Source organism: Opisthocomus hoazin, chromosome 2 (genome assembly GCF_030867145.1).
Source record: "Opisthocomus hoazin isolate bOpiHoa1 chromosome 2, bOpiHoa1.hap1, whole genome shotgun sequence".
Classification (NCBI taxonomy): Eukaryota; Metazoa; Chordata; class Aves; order Opisthocomiformes; family Opisthocomidae; genus Opisthocomus; species Opisthocomus hoazin.
This window is the reverse complement of record NC_134415.1, coordinates 46997968-47022771: the sequence shown is the minus strand read 5'-3', so window position 1 is coordinate 47022771 and position 24804 is coordinate 46997968. Positions and strand designations below refer to the sequence as shown.

The following is a 24804-nucleotide window of genomic DNA, read 5'->3' as shown; positions in this document are numbered from 1 at the left end:
GAAAGGTCTTAGAGACCGACATTATGAATTGAGGCTTCAGCTTCACTGACCATAAAAGTATTTAAAATGAAGTTCCAAATCTCCTGGAAGAAAATCATTAAGTAAGAAAATAGTCAGAAGTCTGAACAATATTACATAATTAACTTTTCAGCAGAGAACAGCCTCTTGGCACTAACCATGTCCTTTATTCTGATACATCACAGACTGAAAACCATGGCCTTTCCCGTGTCAACTGTCTTTTGAATAAACACGAGACCCTCCTCCCTTCATCTCCACATACTTAATAATATTAATAGAACATTAAAATATTAATGCTAGTAGACAAGGTCTTTCATAAAGCACAAATGAATTCATTCACTCTAGCTCATTAGCTTAATCATCAACCTTTTTACAATGTAACTGATTAACATTTTCATTGTTCTTCCTTGTTTTTTCCTTAGACTTAATTCTTTGAGGATCAAAAGATCTCTGAATACATAAGCTCAACAAATATCTGTGCACAACTGCACAATAGAAATCACTGAGAGATAACTAAGTAAAAGCTTTCACAGCTCATGCTTCAAAGATACTGCAGGAAACAACCCTTTAAGAAGCATTTTTATTTGTATGTTTAATGCGATTATACACATTCATGAGTCCAACAAAATCTGCACTGTGACATTAAAGATACAGTACAATAACATTCAACATGAGGTACTTCATATTTTTATATATATCTGTCCTTTATAAATAATTCTGTAAGCCTGATACGGTCAAACACTGCTCCAGCACAAATTGGTGCTGGGACCTGAAGTTAGCTGAGTTTATCACAACAACTTAAAAAAAAAAAAACCTTAACAGTTCAGTGCAATAAGCATGTAGAAATTAAAATGCTTAATCAAATACTATTTTAGATATGCAGAAAGTATATCACATTATACTCTCTTATCACAGATTCCCCTCACTGGGAAAATCAAATATACAAGTAGCAAAGATGGCCAGGTACAGTTTAAGACATAATCTAGAGAAAGGATCTCTATCAACATTATGCTTACATTCCAGGTTGATATGGCTGATGTCTGCAAAATGTCAGTCATTGTATTCAAGATTGGATGCTACTGCTAAACCAACCAAATCCACATTCAGACACCTACTTAAGTACCCTGATGTCCCAAGGTGACTAGTACTAGCCACCTTCTCGTATACTGCTACTCGTTAGCATCAAGCAGTGCTCAGAATCGAGTTGCACTGTAAGCATCAAAAGGTGTTTTAGGGTGCTTATGTTTACCCATCCATACTGAAAAACTTTACATGCACCAGCTCCTAACACCTGGAATGGACTCAGAGGAGTTAAGCTAGAGGTAGCTTTCACCCTACTTCATCAAAAAACTTTCACAAAAGTAGCAAATGAAAATAATCATTAAATAACAGCTCATTTTCTACTTATTACATCTACACAGTATTCTGACCTCCTAACTTCTGTTCCCGCCAGTGAACGTAGTAGATACCTCACCTTTATTTGCAGATACGGAAAAATGAAAAAATAAATTAAAAGTGAGAACCCAAGTCTAGTTATACCAATGCAGTACTCTCTAATTTGTCCCACCAGCTGAGGCACCTGATTTTTTTTTTCCAAACAACTCAGAATGCAGCTTGCTACTGCAAGCCGCTTGTCAATCTGATCATCACTTAAAGAGTAATTACATCTACATCAACTGCTTGCTGTAAGAAAACTTAATCACCTGATTATCATCTTTCCCTGTTTTCAAATGTATTTAAATAAATGGAACTGCTGCTCAGATGTTGTCTAAAAGTAGATGACCATTACCTCATCATAATCTTAGACTCCTTTCTGCAGTCTCTTCAGTAACTCTTCCTCCAGTCCATACAATTTATACTCATCTATTTTACGCTGCAGATCTAAATACAATTAACTGGAGTTTTTTTAGTCTCTCTCTGGGGTATTTCCATGAAGCATTCTTCTTAGGTTTCACTAACAGCCTGGATTACGTACATCTGTTACAAAAAAACCAAAACATTTTTCTACATATTTTGAGGGTATTTACATTTCAGAAATAACACTGCTCACACACACATGTATGTATGTCTGTATGTATATAAAACTTTACACACTAAGACGGGTGAAAAGTATAAATCTTGCAGGGCAGTTTTTTACCTGGCTCTCCTTTTATTACCTAGAGAGCTGATCTGGGCTCTGGCCATAAAGTGTTAGATGTCTATGCTCCACTTTTCCTTAATTCAGATGGTATTTTGGACACTGCAAAGATGTATTGGTACTTTACAATGGCCAGGGGCCAGGATTCCAACTGTCAAGAAACACTTAGAGTAATAGTATTAAACCGGTAAGAAATCATATGAGAAAAACATTTTTATTACAAAATTGACAAGTGAATTTAGGATTATGCTACATATGTTGACATACTATAACATTAATCTTCAGTCTATATAAAGAATCATTTGGTCCTCTCATTTTGTTAAAACATATGCAACAAACAGAACCCACTTCAGAGGTGAAATAAGAATGAGATGCTTTACAATATGTAGCGTGCCTCTGAGAAGCAATTGTCCCAATGCAACGGTGAAGGATTCTTTTATGTTTACATAGTACCTGTATTTCTTATTTATACTGGTTTTCTTCCCTGATAAAAGGAGTCATGATCCCTAATACTTTTACCAAAACAATACAGACGCATAACAAGGAGTCTGAGAAAAAAATTCAGAGAAGCAAAAGGTTCACTACCACATAATCCTCTGATGGATGTGTAACCATAAGCAGTTGCAAGAGACCCAAGATTAACACACTAGAGAAGACTTCGCTCCTCTCACTGTTCTCTAACATACACAAAGTGTAATATGATCACAGTTTGCAATCTTCCGTCTTCATCTAAATTTCCACTGATAATGTATGGTAATAAAAAGCAAATGCAGATTACAGAAAAAAGTCCAAGTCAAGACTGGTACATTCTTTTGTTCATCTATAATCTGCCTTTACCATGTCATTTAGGAGGAAGGAAAAAAAAACCCCAAACCAAACAATTCTCCTGCATCAGATGATAGACATTAATTCCCATTTACTTAGCAAGGGTTCAAAGAAAAGTCATATATATTCAATAATAAATCAACTTCAATGTAGCAAAAAATAGGTCATGGGAGTAGAGTTTCAAGAGCTGCATACACAATTTGAACATGTGCAAGGACTTCCTTGCCTTCGAGGTGGGATTCCTAGAAAATGAACTCTGAGGGTAACCTGCCAAGCTCACATCACCCTCCCCCTCTCCCCCCGTAAACATGTCCGTGCACGGTGGACATGGTCAGCATGCTGTGTAGCTTCCTGAAAGCTGCTTGTTTCTCTCCATCTTTCCCCGCAGTCATACCAAACAGCTGGCCACAGGAGAATCTCACAGGATGAAGGTTTAAACCTATGCTTTTTCTGCTTACAACTGAACAACTTCTTTCAGCTCCCATAATCAAAAGCAGCTCATTCTTGGAATCTCTTCAGTCTGAAGAGCAGACAGAAGAGAGCACTATAAAACAAGGCTCTTCTTTTTCTGCCCCTACCTCCCCAAACAGTTACAAGCAGGAAATGGAGAAAATGGGTCAATCAAGACAGTGTTTAGTGAGATACAAGAGGGGGAGATGCTCTGGTGATTCACAGGTGCATCAAAGAAAGGGTCAGCATTGCAATCAAACAGGCACCTCTCTTACAAAGCCTTTAAAACTTGCTTGTTCCTAAATGCTTCCAGTTTAAAGTTAAATTTTACACTTAAACTTTACCACCAAGGATGCTACAAGTATAGCAAGCCAGTAACTTGCCCACAGCATTTAGTTATGTATTACCTGTACTGATCACGTGTCTGCAGATAAGAAGCTAAGCATCAGCAGGCCTGAACCAGATAGGTTCTTCACAGCAAAATGCTTCGTTTCCACACACTTTCATTCAAGCATAAAATATGAGTTCGGGAATTTGCCCTCCCTGTACCCCAGTGCCATTTGTACTGTCTGAAGAGCACTGAAACTGAACAGTCACCTTCCCACACTGAACTTCAGTCATTCCTTCTTGTCCAAAATAGCTGAGTTCATTACCATCCAGAATCACACTAGCTGTATAAAAAGTGTCAGGCTCAATCTGCACTGGATATTCAAACCACACGGGGAAAGTGTTACTAGAGCCATCTGAGAAATATTTACTCAAGTTCTGGCCTAGGATAACTCCTTGTCGTTTGAGTTCAATCTTGGCACTGTACTCTGCCGATCCACAGCTGGAGCCGTACAGCCCAAAGCCAGCAATAAACACTCTCTTATCAACAGCAAACTGGATGCTGTCACACCGGCCCCTGTAGCGCCACTGGTTGCTGCGGTAAGCGCAGGACTGGAAACGGTGGCATCGCTGAGGAACAAGGCCTTTCCGGGGCTTGCTTACAAACTGTAACTCTGGCTTCTTGGCAGCTGTATACCACAGGAAGATATCATTGGTTTCATTGAGAGTCAGAATCCCAGACTGAGCAGCGCCATTTGCAAAGTCATCGAGTGCCATGGTAGGGATGCGTATCAAGTACAGAGCCTTCCCCAGGACTTTGCGCTTGTTTTCTATGGTAGTCATTAGCTCTTGTCGCTGACACTCCACTTCAGCCCAGTTCAGAGCTGCTTCGAAAACAACAATTTCTTTGGCATTGAGAGTCTCCCTTCGGAGAATGCTTTCAAGTGTCTGAAAATCAATGTCACAGAACCCCTCAGACTTTAAAGCTAGCTCAGCTTGGGCATCAATCACTTCCCAACAGCGTTGGGTCAGATCAGGTTCCTCGAATAAGCAGCTCTGGGAAAGCAGCACACAGGCATTCTTTGCACTCAGACTTGTCTCTAGAAAGTTGACACAGGCGCGGGCAAGATGAGGGACGATATACTTCTTGGCAGCATAAAGAGTGGCCAGTACGGTATCTGCAGCCAAATCAATTTCATCACAATATATGTATCTGAAACAAAACACATGCATGTAACACCGCTGCTTAATGCAAAAACATAATTTGTCAACAACATCTGAAAATTATAAACAAAAAATATTTAAATAGCTCCACAGTAAAATTAAGCAGTGCTTTTGGGGAGCTCTGATTAAATACAGAAAGGAAGTACAAACCAAATTCATCACTCATGTAAGATCATGGAAGAGAACAAGCTTAAATACAAGGTGAATAAAACACCACATTGGGATACATGCTATGTAGATAACGGTTACGTTTACAAACTATGACCCCTCCAACTCTGTGTTCCTTCCATACACGCTTTGGCCTAACGCCAAAGGGGGGAGTGGTTTTTTCAGGTTTGGGGCTTGTTTGTTTGCTGTTTGGTTGGTGGTTTTTTTTTTTTTTTTTTTTTTTTTTTTTTTTTTTAACAGGATGATGAAACATATAGGAAAAGCAAAACGAACAGAATTCTAATTTTCAGGTTTCTTAATACAACACCCTAGCTCCACTAGCAGAGTGTTTTCTCTCAGTCTCATTGCATAAGGAGGCAAAAAGCTGTACTGCTACGCTAGTGAGGTGGAAGAGATGAAGGTGAAATTCTATTTATGTGACTAAACTGCTGGGATTCATTGCTCAGAGAAATGAAGCATTATACAGTTTGTTCTTTTTGGTATTCTCATGCTTTGGGGCCCCATTTGCAGCTGATGAATGCAATGTGCTAAAACCATGCCAAATGCAATTTTACTCTTCCTAGGGATAAGCAAGTCTCGATTGTTACAGTTGATAAAAGCATCTTCCTCCAGCAAAGCTGAAGTTGTACGCGACCCTCTACTAATTAAAATTTTCTAGTTAGGTTTCTCAACACAACTATTTTTTTGCAGAACAGATGTGCTTATAAAGTGGGATTAGTACCTACACTGATCTGATTCTAGCTCTAAGTATCTCTATTTGTATTTTTGCAGGTGTAGGGTACTATCTTCCAAACCACACTTGGAAAACATGCTCAGAGCAGATACAGCTCATGCAATACAACAAAATCGAAGAGGTTACAGAGAAAAAGAACACTTACATAGACCAAATATTTTTTTTGTTTTGTTTTAAACATTTATTACTTGGTTTCAGCTGGGCTATTTGTAACAAAGAGCGCATCTATATATCACTGGTTACAGGCTTAGCTCCTTTACTGTCCAAAAGTTTTTCAAAATATCGATTCATTCATTTTTATGATTCTCCTCACTGCTCTCCAACTCTTTTCTCCCTTCTACTACTTCTCTTTGCCTGCTACTACAGCAAAGAATGATGACATCTGTTTTAAATTGTAACAGTACAAAAGTTGCTAGCTTAATATTCATGAATAAGCAAAGAACTAATATCACCGATTTACAACAGACACAGCACAGATTGGCTGTCAGCAATATTCCACACTTCACACTGCCAATGCACCTCGACTCTGGGCTACAATTACTAATATTCCAGTTTCACCCTGTTCTTAAACAGAGGATTCTGCTAGACCACAGGGTCCATTCATCCTGGGATGAGATGAGACCATGGTTCTAACTTGAATAGTCAAGATTAAGATAAGATACAATACATTAAAAACACCAATTCAGTGTGTCAGCTGACTACGAATTTAACCCTATCTTTAAAACTGTAGAGAACAGCCAAATCAATTTTACTGGGAGAATAATTAGTATCGACCAGTCGAGGTACTTTTTCCTATGTTATATCTGGCAATACCGTGTCTGATGTTTGTTGTCAGAATGCCCACTACATAGTAAAAGACAAGAAATACGCTGTAAGAATTCACTGTCCAAGGAAAAAAAACCAACAAAAACCCCCAAACAAAAACAACAAAATATCACATAAACAAAACTCCATGTATTTTCTTACAAAGATCGTGATGCATCCCTCCTGACTGTAGGAAGATGCGTATGAAGGAGCGGGCTACTCTGGGATAGGTAAAAAGTCTTTTCCTTCTGTAGCGACAGTACCACGAGCCTTCTGCCATCCACTGCTCACAGAAGTTGCAAGCAGCACTCATGGGGATAATTTCCCAGGGGGAGAGGAGTGAAGGGGACCGTGGCTCGCCCCAGGCTCCGCCCAGTGCAGCAGATGCACTGGACCCTGTGAGGAGGGGAATGCTGCACTGCTGAGTGACATCCCTTCCCTTTCCCTGCACCATCACAGCTGCAGACACCCCTGGTGTTTGCAGACACAGGAGCACTCTGCAGGTGCAGGCACACCGCATCAGCAAAAGTTAGCACTGGCAAGGTTAGCTCAACATCCACAAAGATTGCAAACTTTTTGTGGTCTTCTGATTTTTTAAAAAATCTGAGAAGGTGAAGAATTCCATGGTTCTGGCCATGCTCTCGAAGAGTTCCCTAAATTGGCAAGGGCTAAGTAATATGCCAAGACCTAGATCTCAGCATTGATACTCTCTTTACTAGGTTTGCTCTCTGAACACATTTCTTAATGTTAAATTCAGAAAGCATTCAGGTTTTACATGACAAATCATGTTTAGCCGAAGTGAAATAGATTTGCTGTTCAAAAAGGAAGAGGGGCCAGAGGAACCCAAATAATTTGTATTTGTGCCTTGTAAAATTCTGCATGAAAGTAAAGCGCAAGTCTGAGCTCTGCAGAAAACGCCCACAAAACCAGAAAGGCCCGAAGCAGGCATCCGTAATGCACCTACTTACATAATGTCATATCTTTACTTTATATTCCAGGTCTACAGCATATCTGTGTGACTTCAGCTTTCCTGGCAGCTACTGATATCCGCACAGGACATTTCTGATGTTCATCTTAACCTATAAAAACTCTATGTAACAAATTCTACCTGTAACTCTGAATCTTCATCTACAGTGCCACTGAAATGTAAAAGAAAAATGAAACCATTCTGTAATCACAAGCTAGTCAAAACAATCTATGAAATACAATAAATTCCTAGCTTGTGATAACACCATCACAGGCAAGAAAATCTGCAGCATAGTAAAAGTTTCACTATCAGATACGACTGTATATTCTTTATCAGAAAGCCATGTCAGTTACTAAAGCTGAAGTGAGAAAAACCTCAAAGCCACAGCATTCCTGTGATAGGGCATTTCTCTTAATAATCAGTTTATAGATACATTCAAGGACAATTCAGCAGGGAAGCTGCTTCATTATGCTCACTTGGGAAAAGATAGCATTTCTTATGCAGTTTGCAATAAAAAAATTATGATTATGTAAACTGCTTGTTTTTCCCCTATTAGTACAAAAAAAACCTCTATTCATGTAAACAGCCTTTTTATCACTTTCCAAATAAATCAGTATGGTACATGAGGAGACATTTAATTTTCAGATACAATATTCAATAACTTAGGGGTTTTTTTGTAAGACAAGACCTGTATACAGCAAGTTTATAAAATCACAGAATGATGTCAATATACAAACCCAGCAATTCTGGGTTTGAGGGGGTTTTTTTGTGTATTTTTAACTTTTCACTATGCTTGCAAAGTAGAAGAGTTTTTTTTTTTTTGTTACAGCTGACAATTCTTTTTAGTAACTCCATTCCTTTGTGCAACGTGTAGTGACAAATCAGATCAATAGGCATTACAGTACACAATGTGCTCAAAGATCCCCTGCCAAAGACGCTATTTATAACTCCCTACATTAGTCTAATATATGCCTGCCTGGAAGCAGAGGGGAAGAGCGAAATGCGGTAAAAGTTTAAAATACCTGAAACACACAGAGATGAATATTTTAAGTAACTGCTTTCTTTTGATTTATACGCAAGTCTAATACTTTAATGATGACATAACCAGTATATGTACATATCAGAAAGGAAAACATATCCAGCAGATGAATGATGCTTACTTCAGCATTGCGAGAAAAGCAGCAGGCTCAACATCTGGTATACGGATTTCATCTTTGTCCTCAGCAAGCTCTCCGTAAAACATCGCATGGAATACAGAGCTCCCAACAGCCAGGACATACTGTTGAGAAAGGGAAATCTTATTTCATGCTTTAAACTGAAAGCACTGCCAACAAAAACAATGTGGGAGAGCCACTCTGAGCATACTGGGCTTCACTGACAGACTCTATAGACACACTTCAATAAGAAATGAAGTCAGAGTTAAGAACAGAATTACACATTTTCCTCTCATGAGCATATATGCATTAGCTACTGGAAAACGCCCATAGCCACTACAGACGTTAACTATTTCTAGAAAATCTCAAGAGTAATGTTAATCAACAGCACAAAGTATTCCTAACTTTACAATGACTGCCTTAGCTCAAGTGTACTGTTTAACTGAAAACAGAAGAAAAATAAGGGATAGACTATTCCACTGCATGTAGCCTTTTAAAATGCAGAATTACGCCTGTCCCAGAAGAGCTGAGTCTCCCACGCTATGTCCCAGCGTAACCGTGGGAGCTCTCTCTGTCTATCCCCACCCGTGCTGATAATGCAGCTGTTGCTTACTTTGTGTCCTGGCAGCCGCTGGGTCCCACCTGGTGGCCCGACCACAAAATGAACATCTGCCATCAAGTCATTGTTGAACATCACTGCATTTCTACAAACAGAGGCAGCATGTTAATTTATGGTGCCCAGTAACTCCGTGCTTGCCCCAGATCCAAGAAATTAAATTTTTTAACAACTTAAAGTTGCATGTTAGTTAACAGAAGCAGGTCACACTGTGTTTTAAGCTACTTTACACATCCTCACACAAATACACCAAAGAAAAAAGTAAGTGGGGGTGGGGGGGAGAGGGGCATGTGTGCGCAATAAGGAAAAAACAACTCCAAACTTGTAAGAACTTTTCAAAATGTGGAAGTGAATGTCAAGAGCAAAAAATCCCCACTAAGGTCTAAAAGCAAATCTTTATGGGTATGCTGCAGCTTCCAGAAACATTTTTATTTACTCAAGACAAACAGCTGCACTGTCTGGAAAAGAGATATTAAAATATTTTCCATTACCAAAATACTTATTTCACACACACAAACAAATAGAGCGCTGTGCTTTCTTCAGCAAACAAATGAATAACTAAACATATGCATTATGAATATTTTTCTACTTTTTACCATTCCATTCAAACAGCAAAAATAAACTGCCCTGACCTTACCTCTCTCTGATGGTTGGATAAAGTCCTTGCCAATTAGGTGCCGGAATAGTGTTGTTGTTATTGAGATTTTGCTGGTGGTACTGCTGGACAGCAGTTGTATTAGTGCTGGCTGGTTTCTTTCGGGGAAAAATATCAGCAGCCATCTTCTTCTTCTTTTTGGTCTTCAAGGTAATGATTTCATAGCAAACTGGAGGCAATTTGCTGCTGCTACTGCTGCTGCTACTTCCCTTCTTAGAGCTCTTCTTGGACCTGTTCTTGACTGTCTCTGGAAGCATCAAGAAGAAGGTGAGACATTTCATGTTCTTTCCTTTCTCATCTACCATGAGTATACTTGTCTGTAAAGCTAGATAGCCTAACTAGTTAGGAACATTAAGAAATGCACGTGGAAGCTGTTAACAAAGAGCAGCAGAGCTGAGAGTTTGCCTCTTTTCCAGCAAGACAAGGTGACCTTTCCAGTACACCGAGTAAGAAACATGCTTTAAGTTTGATCCAGTACTTGAATCGTTAAATATATCCCCATCATTCCTGCCAGTTTTATTTATTTCCAGATTTCCTGATCAGGAATTGCCTGAAAGCACTACACCCTACGAAGAGGGTATATGCGTGGCTGTAGCACTGGCTTTCTGAAGGGGGCTAGCAAGACACACACAGTAGCACTGCTAGCCTGCTCGCCGAGCTGAACTTGTGTGCTGAACAGATCGGAACAGAGTAGGTATTGCAGCCTTGCAGATGGAGTCAGCCAGCGTTCGGAGCCAATAGCTGAAGTCACCGATAACGATTGGACCCAGCCGCACAGTGACACCTATTGTAACGTATCTTGCTCTGACATTAAAGCGACAGCAGTTGCACTCTTCATTTCAGATGTAGCACTAAGTAATAAAGTAGTAAATGGCATTCACAGTTGCAAAAGTGCATGACTGCTTGCATCTGTGTTTTAGCCCTCTGATGCTGCTTAAATTTTAACAGGGGAAGCAATAAAAAGTTGAAATCAGGTAAAAAGACATATTTGAGTCTAAACATTTCTGTAGGAGCTATTTCTACATTCAGTTAATATTAGCATGACTTCATGTGTCTCTAGTATTCCCAGAAATTCCTACCATAACAGTTCAGCAAAAGCACAGCCATAGCTATCAGAACCAAATTAAAGCAATCAACTAGCAGCAGCAAAGACAGCTATGCAGTTAAACAATCCCTTTCAGCACAGCTTCTACTCCATTGTAACATGAATAGAGATGAGGTCACAGCTTTAGCTTTAACTCCTTATGTTTCTGGCTAATGTAATAGCCTTTGACAGGGGTCCCAAATCATCAAGCAGTGCTAATTAAGCCAGCTTAGATGAGACATGGCTGCACCATATCACAAGAAAACTTCTAGACATGCAATCAGATCAAAGCAAACCAGAGTGAATATATTTGATCAATATTTCAAAGCACTAAATGAAAAAAATCTGAATGATTTAGAGTCTCAGACAGAAATCACTCCTTGAGATGCAAACACACTGCAATTTTGTTCACAAATACTTTCTGAAATAAACAGAATACAAGCTATGCCAAACAAACTATTTAAATAGGAACAACAACTAATTTTCAGTCATTAGTTTACTCAGAAGTTAAATTTAGATTAGATTTCCTTAACAGTAGGTCCAGCGTATAATAAAACCCCAAAGCAAGCATAGCCACTTAAATGCAAAAGCAGGGAAATAAAAAACACTAGGTGTCAACATTTCATGCCTTAAAATATTGTGGGGGATAATTAAAATACAATTTCATAATTATTTTTAAGAAAAAACATCCTCCTTGCTTTCAAAGCAAATTTAGCCACTTTCAGCCTTAATTAGTTTTGCCAGATGAGAGCACAACAGTGAAATTAAAGTGATCAAAGTTTTGTGGAGAAATGGCTGACCTTGCTGAAATCCCTGACAGAAATCTGCCACTGACTTAAACTGAAGCATAGAAATGTCACTCAGGCTATTTACTGAAACACCATCACAACTGCTTGAATCACAGCTAGGGCTTTGAAACACACAATCTCCAAATGTCTTTAAACCTGAAACTGTGCAGGTATTTTCAAGATTATCAGATCTCCTTGGGACACGCTCCATGTTAAGCACTAACTGAACATCCTGGCAGCTGGCCATCTAGAGACTTTGCTGCAGTGGTTTGAGATGATACCATTTCCAGACACACAGCTGTCCTCTTCGTCTGAAGTCACTGCTCATGGAAGGGGGAAACAGAAGTATATGCATCCATGCCTCAGCTGCTACATTTCACAAGCCAACATCTTAGTGCAAAATCACCTTCACCAGTAATTTAAAGAAGATTGTAGATTACACCTGGTGTGGCTGAAAATCAGGTATGTCCCCAAATACATTGAAAGGCAAGTCATGCAGTTTCCAAAGGAGTATTTTCCAGCAAGCTTTTCTTTCTTTTCTTCCACCTTTCTCTTCGGTGCAACAGACTGATTTGGAAGGGAAACTAACAATCTAAGCTTTATTGAATTGTAGAGGTAAAAGAAGGGGTAAAGGAGAAGAAACTCATTCCACAGATGGGATGTTTATAACTGCTCACAGCTGAGAGTTTATAACAGGGACACAGCAGTTATTCTCCGCACAAAATCTGAGTTTGTTGAGTTTGCGTTTTTCCCCCCTCCTTCTGTAAATTTCCATCCCTTCTAGTTAAGAAAATAACCCTTTAGCCACTGCACAAGACAGACATTTCAAAAGGAAGACGTTTTAACAAGATCCTTAAAGATATAAACCATGCACTCTTCAGAAAAATCTGGTTCTCAGCATCGCAGCTGGCAGAAGGCAAAAGACAGCAGGGGTTAGGAGATTCAGATAGGAGATCTCATTTTCATTCCATAAATCCATTTTATAGACTATCAAAGTATATAAAAATCAAGGTCCTTGCACTTTTTTTTCAAATCATTTTACCAGTAGAAATTGAAAGATTATACACACACAAAATAAAGACACTGGGAGGCTACAGAAGAGAATGACAGATCACAGAATCACAGAATGGCAGGAGTTGAAAGGGACCTCTGTGGGTCATCTAGTCCAACCCTCCTGCCAAAGCAGGGTCCCCTACAGCGGGCTGCACAGGACTGCATCCAGGCAGGTCTTGAATATCTCCAGAGGAGACTCCACAACCTCCCTGGGCAGCCTGTTCCAGTGCTCCGTCAACCTCAGAGGGAAGAAGTTCTTCCTCATGTTCAAACAGAACTTCCTGTGCTTCAGTTTGTGCCCATTGCCCCTTGTCCTGTCACTGGGCACCACTGAAAAGAGCTTGGCCCCATTCTCCTGACACCCACCCTTCAGATATTTGTAAGCATTTCTAAGGTCCCCTCTCAGCCTTCTCTTCTTCAGGCTGAACAAGCCCAGCTCCCTCAGCCTTTCCTCACAGGAGAGATGCTCCAGTCCCCTCACCATCCTCGTAGCCCTCCGCTGGACTCTCTCCAGTAGCTCTTCATCTTTCTTGAAGTGGGGAGCCCAGAACTGGACACAGTAATCCAGATGGGGCCTCACTAGGGCAGTGTAGAGGGGAAGGAGAACCTCCCTTGACCTGCTGGCCACACTCCTCCTAATGCACCCCAAGATCCCATTGGCCTTCTTGGCAGCCAGGGCACACTGCTGGCTCATGGTCAACTTGTCATCCACCAGGACACCCAGGTCCCTCTCCACAGACCTGATTTCCAGCAGGTCCACCCTAAGCCTGTACTGGCGCATGGGGTTGATCCTCCCCAAGTGCAGGACCCTGCATTTGCCTTTGTTGAACCTCATCAGGTTCCTCTCTGCCCAACTTTCCAGCCTGTCCAGGTCATGCTGAATGGCAGCACAGCCTTCTGGTATATCTACCACACCTCCCAGTTTGGTGTCATCAGCAAACTTGCTGAGGGTACACTCTAACTCTTCATCCAGGTTGTTGATGAAGAAGTTGAACAAGACTGGGACAAGTACTGACCCCTGGGGGACACCACTAGTTACAGGCCTCCAACTAGACTCAGCGCTGCTGATGACAACCCTCTGAGTTCTGCTATTCAGCCAGTTCTCAATCCACCTCACTGTCCACTCATCCAGCCCACACTTCCTGAGCTTCCCTAGGAGGATGTTATGGGAGACTGTGTCGAAAGCCTTGCTGAAGTCTAGCTGGACAACATCCACGGCTCTCCCTTCTTCTACCCAGCCAGTCATGTCATCGTAGAAAGCTATCAGATTGGTCAGGCATGATTTCCCCTTGGTGGATCCATGCTGACTACTCCTGATAACCTTCTTTTCCTCCACTTGCTTGTTGATGACCTCCAGGATAAGCTGCTCCATCACCTTTCCCAGGATGGAGGTGAGGCTGAGCAGTCTGTAGTTCCCTGGGTCCTCCTTCTTGCCCTTTTTGAAGATTGGAGTGACATTGGCCTTTCTCCAGTCCTCGGGCACCTCTCCTGTCCTCCAGGACCTCTCAAAGATGATGGGAGTGGCTCAGCAATGACATCCGCCAGCTCCCACAGCACTCATGGGTGCATTCCATCGGGGCCCATGGATTTGCGGGTGTCCAGATCACTTAAGCGATCCCTCACACAGTCCTCCTCGACCAAGGGAAAGTCATCATCCTCTCTGTGGGCTTCTTCTCTTACCTCCGGGGCCTGGGATTCCTGAGGGCCTGCCTTGGCACTGAAGACTGAAGCAAAGAAGGCATTCAGTAGCTCTGCCTTCTCTGCATCCTCCGTCACCAGGACACCCGCCTCATTCAGTAGCTGCCTCACATTGTCCTTAGCCTTCCTTTTGCTGCTGATGTAGTTGAAGAAGCCCTTCTTGTTGTTTTTGACATCCCTTGCCAGCTTCAATTCCAGGTGAGCCTTGGCCTTCCTCGTCGCATCCCTGCACGCTCTGACCACATTCCTGTACTCTTCCCAAGTGGCCTGCCCCTCTTTCCACATTCCATGGACCTTTCTCTTCCACCTGAGCTCCACTGGAAGCTCTTTGTTCAACCATGCAGGTCTCCTGCCTCCTTTGCTCGATTTCTTTCTGAGGGGGATGCACCGCTCCTGAGCATAGAGGAAGTGATGTTTAAACAGCAACCAGCACTCTTGGACCCCCTGCCTTCAAGAGCCCTGGCCCACGGGATTCCTCCCAGTAGCTCCTTGAAGAGGGCAAAGTCAGCCCTCCTGAGGTCCAAGGTTTTGATCCTACTTATCGCCCTGCTTCCTCCACACAGGATCCTGAACTCCGCCATTTCATGGTCACTGCAGCCGAGTCTACCTGCAACCTTCACATCCTCCACCAGTCCCTCCTTGTTTGTTAATACAAGGTCCAGCAGAGTGCCTTTCCTTGTTGGTTCCTCCACCACTTGCATCAGAAAGTTGTCATTGATGCTCTGTAGGAACCTCCTGGATTGCGCCTGCCTAGCTGTATGGTCTTCCCAGCTGATGTCAGGGTGGTTGAAGTCCCCCATGAGAACCAGGGCCTGTGATTGTGAGGCTGCTTGCAGCTGCCTGTAGAAGGCCTCATCAACTTCCTTGTCCTGGTCAGGTGGCCTGTAGTACACACCCACCATAATGTCACCCTTAGGAGCCTGTCCCTTAATTCTAACCCACAAGCTCTCAACTCTTCCTCATTTGCCCCCAGGCCAAGTTCAATGCATTCCAGTTGCTCCCTCACATATAGAGCAACTCCCCCACCTCTCCTTGTTGGCCTGTCTATCCTAAAGAGTCTGTAGCCATCCATGACAGCATGCCAGTCATGCGAGTTGTCCCACCACGTTTCTGTGATGGCGACCAAGTCGTAGCCGTCCTGCTGTATAATGGCTTCCAGCTCCTCCTGTTTATTGCCCATGCTACGTGCGTTGGTATAGACACACTTGAGCTGGGCTATCAATCTCACCCCTGACCCTGGCACGCCAAGCCTGGGCTCGTCCCTAGTGAGCTGGGTGATGTCCCCTTCCCCCTTCGAGCCTAGTTTAAAGCCCTCTCAATGAGCCCCACCAGCTTGTGGCCAAGAATCCTTTTTCCCCCTTTGAGATAGCTGCGATCCGCTTGTCACCAGCAGGCCCGGTGCTGTGTACACCTCCCCGTGATGAAAGAAGCCAAAATTTGACCAATGGCACCAGTCCCTGAGCCATCTGTTAACCAAGTGAGTTCCCCTGCCCCTTTCAGTGCTGTTCCCTGCCACTGATGGGATGGAGGAAAACACCATCTGCGCCCCGATCCCTCAAACAGTTGCCCCAGTGCCCTGAAGTCCCTTTTGATGGCCTTAGGACTTCTCTCTGTTATCTCGTCCCTACCAACCTGCATTACCAAGAGGGGGTAATAATCAGAAGGCCGCACCAGACTAGGGAGTTTCTTAGCAACATCCATAACCCGGGCCCCAGGAAGGCAGCAGACTTCCCTATCCTTCCAGATGGACTGACCACTCAGTCTGGAAAAGACTAATCGTAAACGTGAACCAGCAGGAGTCCACCATACCTTTGACTTCCGTAAAACACAATGTATGTGTAGCATGTTGTGCTTCCTTGGGGAAGGAAGAGAGGGAGAGACTGCAGCTGAAGTATGTTACACCTGCAGCCAGAAGTCAGACAGACCCCCGGTTAACAAGAAGGTAACATCCACATGATGGGATAAAAATCCACCCCAGCAAATAAAAAGCCTAATTGCCACCTTTGTCTGTTCTTAAGCCACCTACTGGTCTGCTATAACGGGAAAATAGTGCTGATTCCACAACAGACTCCAAAAGTTCCTACAAAAAAAAATGAACCTGTTACAGGCTTTATCTATACTGCCCTCTGCTACACTTCATTAGCTCTGAAACTAAGTCTCCTAAACCAATCATTAGATCCATGTGAAGGGGGAAAAAACCCCAAAGAATCAGTGCTAGTTGCACTCACTATTCTTTCCATTTTGACAGCAACTTCTGTCTGTTTTCCTACAACAGAGTTTTCTTCTTTTACTATACACATACTGTTAATGAATTTACAAATCAATACGTTAGCAGTGAGTAAAAGCAACCTATGAACTACTCCCTGTTGAAAGACTAGTCAAAAATCCAAGTTCAAATCAGTCTGATTCTGGAAAGAGGACCAAGGAAATTGACCTTCTTTCACCCAAAGATCTATCAATTTCTGAAAGCTTATTACAACGTGTTCCTAATCTTCTTCAGCAATTCTCATCCTTCTTCATTAATTATATATTAACAGAACCACACTTGATACATACAACTGGGAAAAAGGGAAACACAGTTCTTCAAAGACACATTAATCATTATTTTATAAACAGTTAAACCTGAAATATTTTAACTTAAAGGGTGTAGTAAATTCCATGTTTAAATCTTAACACTGGTCTAACGACAACCCAAAATGCCAGAGGTGAAGAATTAGGCAAAGGACTATATTCTAAGGCTGAGATACTACATATTAAGTTACATATCCCTTTCAAATTATTAGGAGCAAGTTACAAGCCCTTGGAAGTCAGCTCCTGACTAAATATTGTGAACAACTGCAGCACCAATTTTGCTGTTCAAATCCAAATGTGTGCAATATACCTGCAATCCCAGTTTCACTTATCCCTTAAGACCATAATATACCTTGACACCATTGTGAGGGTTGGCACAGGAGTCATACTGCAGCCCAACCCTTGGTACAACTTTTAATAGTATGGTACTAATATAATTATACCTTTCTAAAGGTAACTTCCAACTGACAAATCATTTAATTTCCAGGTTTAATTTTCAGTACTCCTCCTCATATTACACCAGTCTTTCCTGCCACAATACCAAGTATACACAAGTTTTTCTACTTTTTATTTTCCTTCTTCTAATAAGTTCTGTTTTTCTATACCTCTCATGTACAGGTCCATTCTTCATGTAGTAGCATGAACTGGACAATTCTATAAAAAACAAGCTTTCATCAAAATTCCCAATTGTCTGTTATAACCAGATCATCAATAAAGGAATGAATTCCGAGTAGGCAATGAGAAAACACATATATTTCTTTTTTGTAAAGTTGCCAAGTCTCTCCCTCAGCAGTTATTATGCCTCTGCATTATTAACATTCTTTGTTTAAATTCTGGATTTCCCCTGACAAGGAAACAAATTTCAGATGATATATCTTGATTAACCAAAATAAACACACAGTGTTACTGTTTAACAAATCTACCTGTTCACCAGTAATTTTCAGTGAATTTAAGTTGACTTTAAGCACTCATTTAGAAATGGACTGTACAAGTTCAAAAAACAAAACCAAAAAACTCAGCAAACCACACAGCTGAGGAGCCTAGTTCTGTTTGCCTATCTACAAAATACTTAAGTCACTTGGAAGAATCTTTCCCAATGACCATTCCAACTCTTCTTCTGTTTGTAAAAACACTCATTTGGAAAGGGGACCGATAGCTCTGCTCTTGATACCCACAAGTAAAAAATACATTACAGTTGACAAAAATCTTCCAATCTCCTCTTTCAAAAGTTTCTGATTGGCAGCACTGGAAGTAACCAAGATGGCACCCACTTTTGACTGTTGCATGGAAAAGCTGGCCCTGAACTCTTACTCAGTAAGGGCTTCTATTGAAAAAAAAAAAAAAAAAGATGACTAAATGCAGAGAGAAAGATGGATAAAATTATAGAGACTCTCAGAGGTGCCAGCAAATAGGGTAAAATATAGAATTTCTTTCCTGGAATTGTCAAGAGCTGGGAAAGAGTAGAATAGCATCAGAGCAGAGTTGCATCTTGACCCAATACTAGAGGCTTTAAACCAAAGTACAAAATAGCTGAGTTGTATTTTGCTATAGCTCTTATGCTATACCAGCAACACACTTGTTGGCAAATATTGTTCTTAACTCTGCTTGCCATTTAAAGTATGAAGATTTAAATATTTTGTATAACATTATCCACTAAGATAATTTTAACATTTTTTTCCTAAATGTCCTTAATGCTTTGAAGAAAACAAAAGCAGAAATACCTGAGCAGCTCAGTCAATAGGTAAACACAAACTTACATAAAATAGAAGCTTAAAGAATGAGTGTCCAGATGTTTTTAACTCTTTCATAATTGTATTATTTGCTAGCATATAAACTGTATCTCTGCACAGCACTTCTTATTGGTCTCTCTGCCAAAGCAACCTTAATTTTTTAATTTGTCCTTTTTGTATCTGCAATCATTTTCATTGTTCTCTTTTGATTTTTTACAGCAATATCCTTTTTGAGCCAAGGCAATAAAAAAACCCCCATTATATTTAAGAATGACATTTACCCCTGTTTACCTGTGAGTAAATATAGCCTTTCCTTCTGCATGGATTTGTATTGGCTCACCATGAACCTGTTCCCACACCAAGAGCAACATCTTCCGCTCTCATTTTTCTCCTGTTACTTTCTTGCTTAGCTGCTTAAAGTTTGCAATTTAACCCCAGTGAGAGGTTCAATAACTTTATATTTACACCCCAAGCACAATGTAACACAAAAGACTTCTCTACACAGTTGAGTTTTGCGTTTAAAGGGTTTTTTTCCCAGCTGTGTCAAAATAAATATAGCTAGTGTATTAAAGCAAGCAAGAAAAAAATATTTAAAATTCTTTTGTATTTTCATTATGATTTCAATACCATGCTTGCTGCACAAATGGCAGTCCATATAAACCACCACCACATAAATGGTTATGTTTAAACAACGTACAGCAAACAACATATTTGATCCCGTTACAGTGAATTATCACATAAACATTCTCTTTCGTACATATGGAAAGAAATAGCGTGAAATGCTTCATTGCAACATGAAATACATGATTTTACCAGCCTGCTGAGACATATTCCCCAATGTCATAGTTTGCAAACTGTAGGTAGAAAAAATCCCAGAGCACAATTTGCAATTCATTCTATAAACATTAATTTACTTCTTGATAGTTCAAAGTAAAAACTAAGATGATAAAACCTGCAACTACAGAAATTCAGTTCAAGGTTACAGGAGATAATCTGTTTTTCTAATTTAACAGTGATAAATTATGCATTTCTTCCCCATCACTACTTCTCTAGATTATCTGTTTCATTTAATGTTGAGTTTTGCTCTTGACAATCTGTGGGGTCAATAAATAAGTTCTTTCTTAGTGGCTGCTATTTTTTTTTCCTAAACATGATATTGCAAACCTAAAAGCATTCAATCCTTTTCTAAGAGGTCAACTTTAACTCTACTCTGCCTCTTACCAAAACTGACTTACAAAGGAAAGATCAGATAGCTCAGGAAATTGGTAATGAGATACAGTGGCTTTTGTCTCTAGGTCACTAATTCTAAATTGACTGATGTCAACAGTAATCAAAAGTCATTAGCATTTAATGATCATTCAGTGCCCTGTGAGAAAGAAGCTAGTGATCTTAGTGCACTTCAGAAAAACCACCACTACAATTAGCACTCACATGCTGCCTCTTTCAAGGGAGAGATCGGGACTGGATGACTACAGACAGAACTTCCCATCTTACAGATAGATCAGGCCTATGTAGACAAACCTTTAATTTAATTATAACTTGGCTCAGAAACTGTTCTTTTTAAACTGAACAGTTAAATTAATATAGGCTCTGATAAAGAGCAGGTTGGAAGGTGACTGGTCCTACTCCTTTACATCAGTGGTTCCCAAATTTCTTTGTCCTCCTACACACAGTAGGACTGCAAAACGCAAATGCTAACACAGATGAAGAGAAGACACTTGCTGAGTGAGTCCTTGCTTGTGAGAGCCGATGGCACTAGAAGAGTAACTACCCCATGTGTATCCACGTAGGGACTGCACTGAAGTTGATTATGTTGACATATAATTCAAGGACTACATGTTTCATGTGCAGACAACCTACATTCACCACATCAAACCATAGAGTTGAAGTACCCTGTAGGGAAAAAAAGAGGGGGAGAGGATATTGCTATGACCCACACCATACCTGTTCTGTGGTCCGCAAACTTCAGTCTCCTGGGACTGCCATGCTACCAGCACCTTCTAACAAGGTTAAGAAAAACAGAGGGGACTTTTGGAAAGCTTGGTTAGGCCTTGTAATGTAAATGTCATTAGGGTCTGTCATGGGAAAATTACATCATGCGAATCTATAGTTCCCTAAACTTCACTAGATGTAAAACATGTGGCTTAAAAATGCAAAGCAGATCAGTGATTTAGCACACTTGTGTTTACAGTAGAAGTGCATACCTGGAGCCATTCAGTAAAAGTATTTCAAATGAGCTTAAAAAAGAGGAAAAACTGGTACAGCTTCTTGTTTCTGTTGCATTTTAAATGACAAAAGAGGAAGATTACCCCAGTTAGTGAAAGAGGAACAGTTCAGTCCATTGGCAAAACACCCATTTGGTAAGAAATGCATTCTCAAACATGGTGGCTCTAACTTCTCAAAAGTGAGAACCAAAACCCACGAACAGCAACTCCTGCAATTTTTTGACAACTGTTTAATAACCCCAACTTTTAGATATGAAAGACCAATTTCAGCTCATCAGAGCTATATCCAAATAGTTCAAGGAATGGAACCAAACATTACATCCATTAAACTGCACTGTACTGAATTAATCTTCCTTTGCCACATGTTAGAAGCTGTGGATCTTGTTACTTGCCCTTGTCACCAGGCAGTCACAGCACATGCAGCTTCTGTTTAAATGGCCGTTCCACAAGGGAATAAAGACGTTGCCAAATTTTTATCTTAACTGTTCTAGAAAATCAGATTTACTGTCCTTTGCTGCAAATATTTCAGTCACACTTGCCTATTAGACCAGTTATGCTTTGGTATTTCTACTAGTTTCTCCTCCTCTTCACAAGTGAATGGCAGCTACTTTGCACTAACCACACACTTCTCAAACTCTGGTTGCAGAATATACTTAAAAGCATTAAGACATATTTGTCTAGCAATGCTAGGGTATCCTAAAATGCCTGCTCTCCTTGGCAACAACTCTGTTTCAGAGACCCTAGAACACGTCAGAACTTTAGTAGAGAAAAAGAAAAAAAATCAAGGAAGGACCAAGTAATCAAACATAAGAGCTTAGTTAAGGGACTGTGCGATGTAAACATACATACACATTAGTTTTATGTATTATAAAGTTTTATACAGTATGAAAGCTTTTACTTCTTCTTGATATACATGGATCACCTTGGTCCGATAGGAGTATTACTGAAGACAAAAATCAAATAGCACTACGAAATCGAATGCACCTAGGTGCACTTTGTACATGTTTAAGCACCTTATATTACCACAATGTCACATGGTATTCCTTTGAGCTACGTCCCTCGACAGAAACTGAGCAAGCTAACAAGGGAGCAATTTCTTTCATCTCTGAGTTGAACTGTATGCTGAGGACTCCAAAGGAAGGCAAAATACTGCAACAAAGAGACAGTGTAAGCCACTGCATACATTCCTGTTGTAAACAATAAGCAGCTAGCTTCAGCTCCTCCCCAGCGTTAGAGAGTATGGCTTGCACTTTCCTCCTCCGCTAAGTGGGCAAAGTGACGCGCTGTTAAGTAGCATGTGGCATATTATGGATTAGATTTTAAAGAGACTTTGTTCCATCAACTATTGCAAGCCTACATATAAAATCTCACGCCTATCAGGCACAAGCAAACATGACACCTGACTGAAGAGTTGCTTGCTTTCTCTCAGAAAACCCTTGCAGCCAAGCACACTTTGAGCAAACAGGGAGGCAGTAAAGGGGCTGTAAAAAGGCAGTAAGAGGGCTGGAGCACCTCTCCTACAAGGAAAGGCTGAGAGAGTTGGGGCTGTTCAGCCTGGAGAAGAGAAGGCTGTGGGGAGACCTTATAGAAGCCTTCCAGTACCTGAAGGGGTCCTGTAGGAAAGAAGGAGAAAATCTTTTTAGCAAGGCCTGTTGTGACAGGACAAGGAGTAATGGTTTTAAACTAAGGGAGGGTAGACTTAGACTGGATACAAGGAAGAAATTTTTTACAATGAGGGTGGTGAAACACTGGAACAGGTTGCCCAGAGATGTAGCGGGGGCCCCATCCCTGGAAACATTCAAGGCCAGGTTGGATGGGGCTCTGAGCAACCTGGTCTAGTGGAAGATGTCCCTGCTCACTGCAGAGGGATTGGACTAGACGACCTCTAAAGCTCCCTTCCAACCCAAAGTAGTCTATGTTTTTATGCTATCAATAAGTCATTCAGTCCTGTACTGCAGTGATACATGATCCTCTGTTGAAAAATTTATTTGGGATACCAGGTAACCTCCAGATACAGGTAACAGGGCTGGACAAGGTGACGTCTCAAGATGCCTTCCAAACGTGTTTTCTGTGATTCTACACCAGGACATTCAGCAGAGATTTACAGATCACCAACCAGTTCACCAGTGTTTTAACATGTAAACACTTTCCAGGCAGTGGACTTGCTTGGTTTTCTTTTACTCTAGCTTGTCAAGTTACCAAACTCAGACAGGGTAGCAGGATCAGAAAACAGACAAGCCAGGCCCAGAAAATGGGAAGCTTACAAATTCGAATGATCTTCTACTTCAGCTTTCCCCTCTTCAGCTTTCTAACATACATACCTATAATGTGGTTTTGTAATTAAGACACGTGATCGGAATTCAACTTTATGGCAGAAAACAGAATTGAAGACAACTTCCACCACATAAAGTTTTTAATCTTTTCCTTCCAAGATTCCCATCTCTTACTTCCTTCTTTTGCCTTACCAATCAGCTCTCTGAGACAGAAACTGTTGCCCATCACTTGTTGATATAGTGCATCATAAAAAAGGGCTTCCATGGCAGCTCAAGTATCTGAACATTTGCTCATGTAAAACAAAACAATAGCCTGCAAGGTTTGAGGAGCTAGAAGAGAGAGTATCACCAGAGAACTATCTTGAATCATCCAAGAAAGCTAATGCTAGGCATGAACAACATTTTGCTGCAAAAATAATGTCATTTGCACAAGTTCACACAACAGATGAAGACCTAAATTTCTCCTGACAACATAACGCACAGCCTATCTTCATCAGACCTCTGTTTTAACTGAGCCTACCCTAGCACTGACGCCTTCATCATAAGCATAACAACTGTTTGGTAACTTTAGAAAAAATATTTGCTCATGTGCTCTAACAAGCAAGTGTCCAAATAGTAACAACTACTGTTGCAACTTGCACCTTTTTTCTCAGCCTTAAAGGGCAAGCTTCTGAAAGGTGTTTCCTCAGGACAGAGCTGAGGATCACTGGAAGGGAAACGCAAAGAAAGTTAATACGTAGTTAGCTGCAGTGCACTTACTGAGGGGGATTTTAAAAAGTACTGCACTCTAAATTCAACTCTTGCAATCCTGTGCCAGAACTTAATTCAAACAAATACGGTCCCAAGAGATCTGATTCGCAAAGTTTGATTACTCAATGAAGCCAAGACACTGTATGTTATGAGACTTACTTTCTGTAGGAAATGGCGCGACCAGTTCTTTCACACCAAAGTAAGTTATTTTGAGCTTGACCGCAGCATCAAACAGTTAAAGTAAAATCAAATACAGTATTGTATACCTAGCACCCAACATCACCTCTCCACACAAAAAACAATCAAAAAGCCTAGGACACGGATTAAAGTCTGACATACAGATTACATGCTGAAAACAAAGTATGGTGAAGACTAACAACAACGCAGAAAACTTGCACCAGCACTCTTCAGATGAGACACAGTCAGTCTGCTGTTTTAATTAGGTATGTTAGTAATCATCATTTTAGGAACACTTAAGTATTATAACTTCAATTCCAACTTTTTCTCACTTCAAGTGAGAACAACGCACTACTCCCTTCTGTTTTTAAACGCAC

General features: G+C 40.8%; 1 protein-coding gene across 2 annotated transcripts in view; it reads right to left on the bottom strand.

The window, feature by feature from the left end:
• Positions 1-584: 584 nt before the first annotated feature.
• BTBD3 (BTB domain containing 3) overlaps positions 585-24804 on the bottom strand; it is a 25410-nt gene continuing 1190 nt past the window's right edge. Inside the window, exons 2-5 of one of the 2 annotated variants that reach the window (XM_075413495.1) lie at positions 10061-10325; positions 9421-9511; positions 8814-8932; positions 585-4970 (exon numbers count right to left, since the gene is read on the bottom strand). In XM_075413495.1, coding sequence (XP_075269610.1) covers positions 3938-4970; positions 8814-8932; positions 9421-9511; positions 10061-10203 — 1386 coding nt within the window. In that variant the 5' untranslated portion in view covers positions 10204-10325 and the 3' untranslated portion in view covers positions 585-3937. Of the gene's footprint in view, positions 4971-8813; positions 8933-9420; positions 9512-10060; positions 10774-24804 lie in introns of those variants that run through there. The other variant, XM_009935955.2, reaches the window with a different exon arrangement.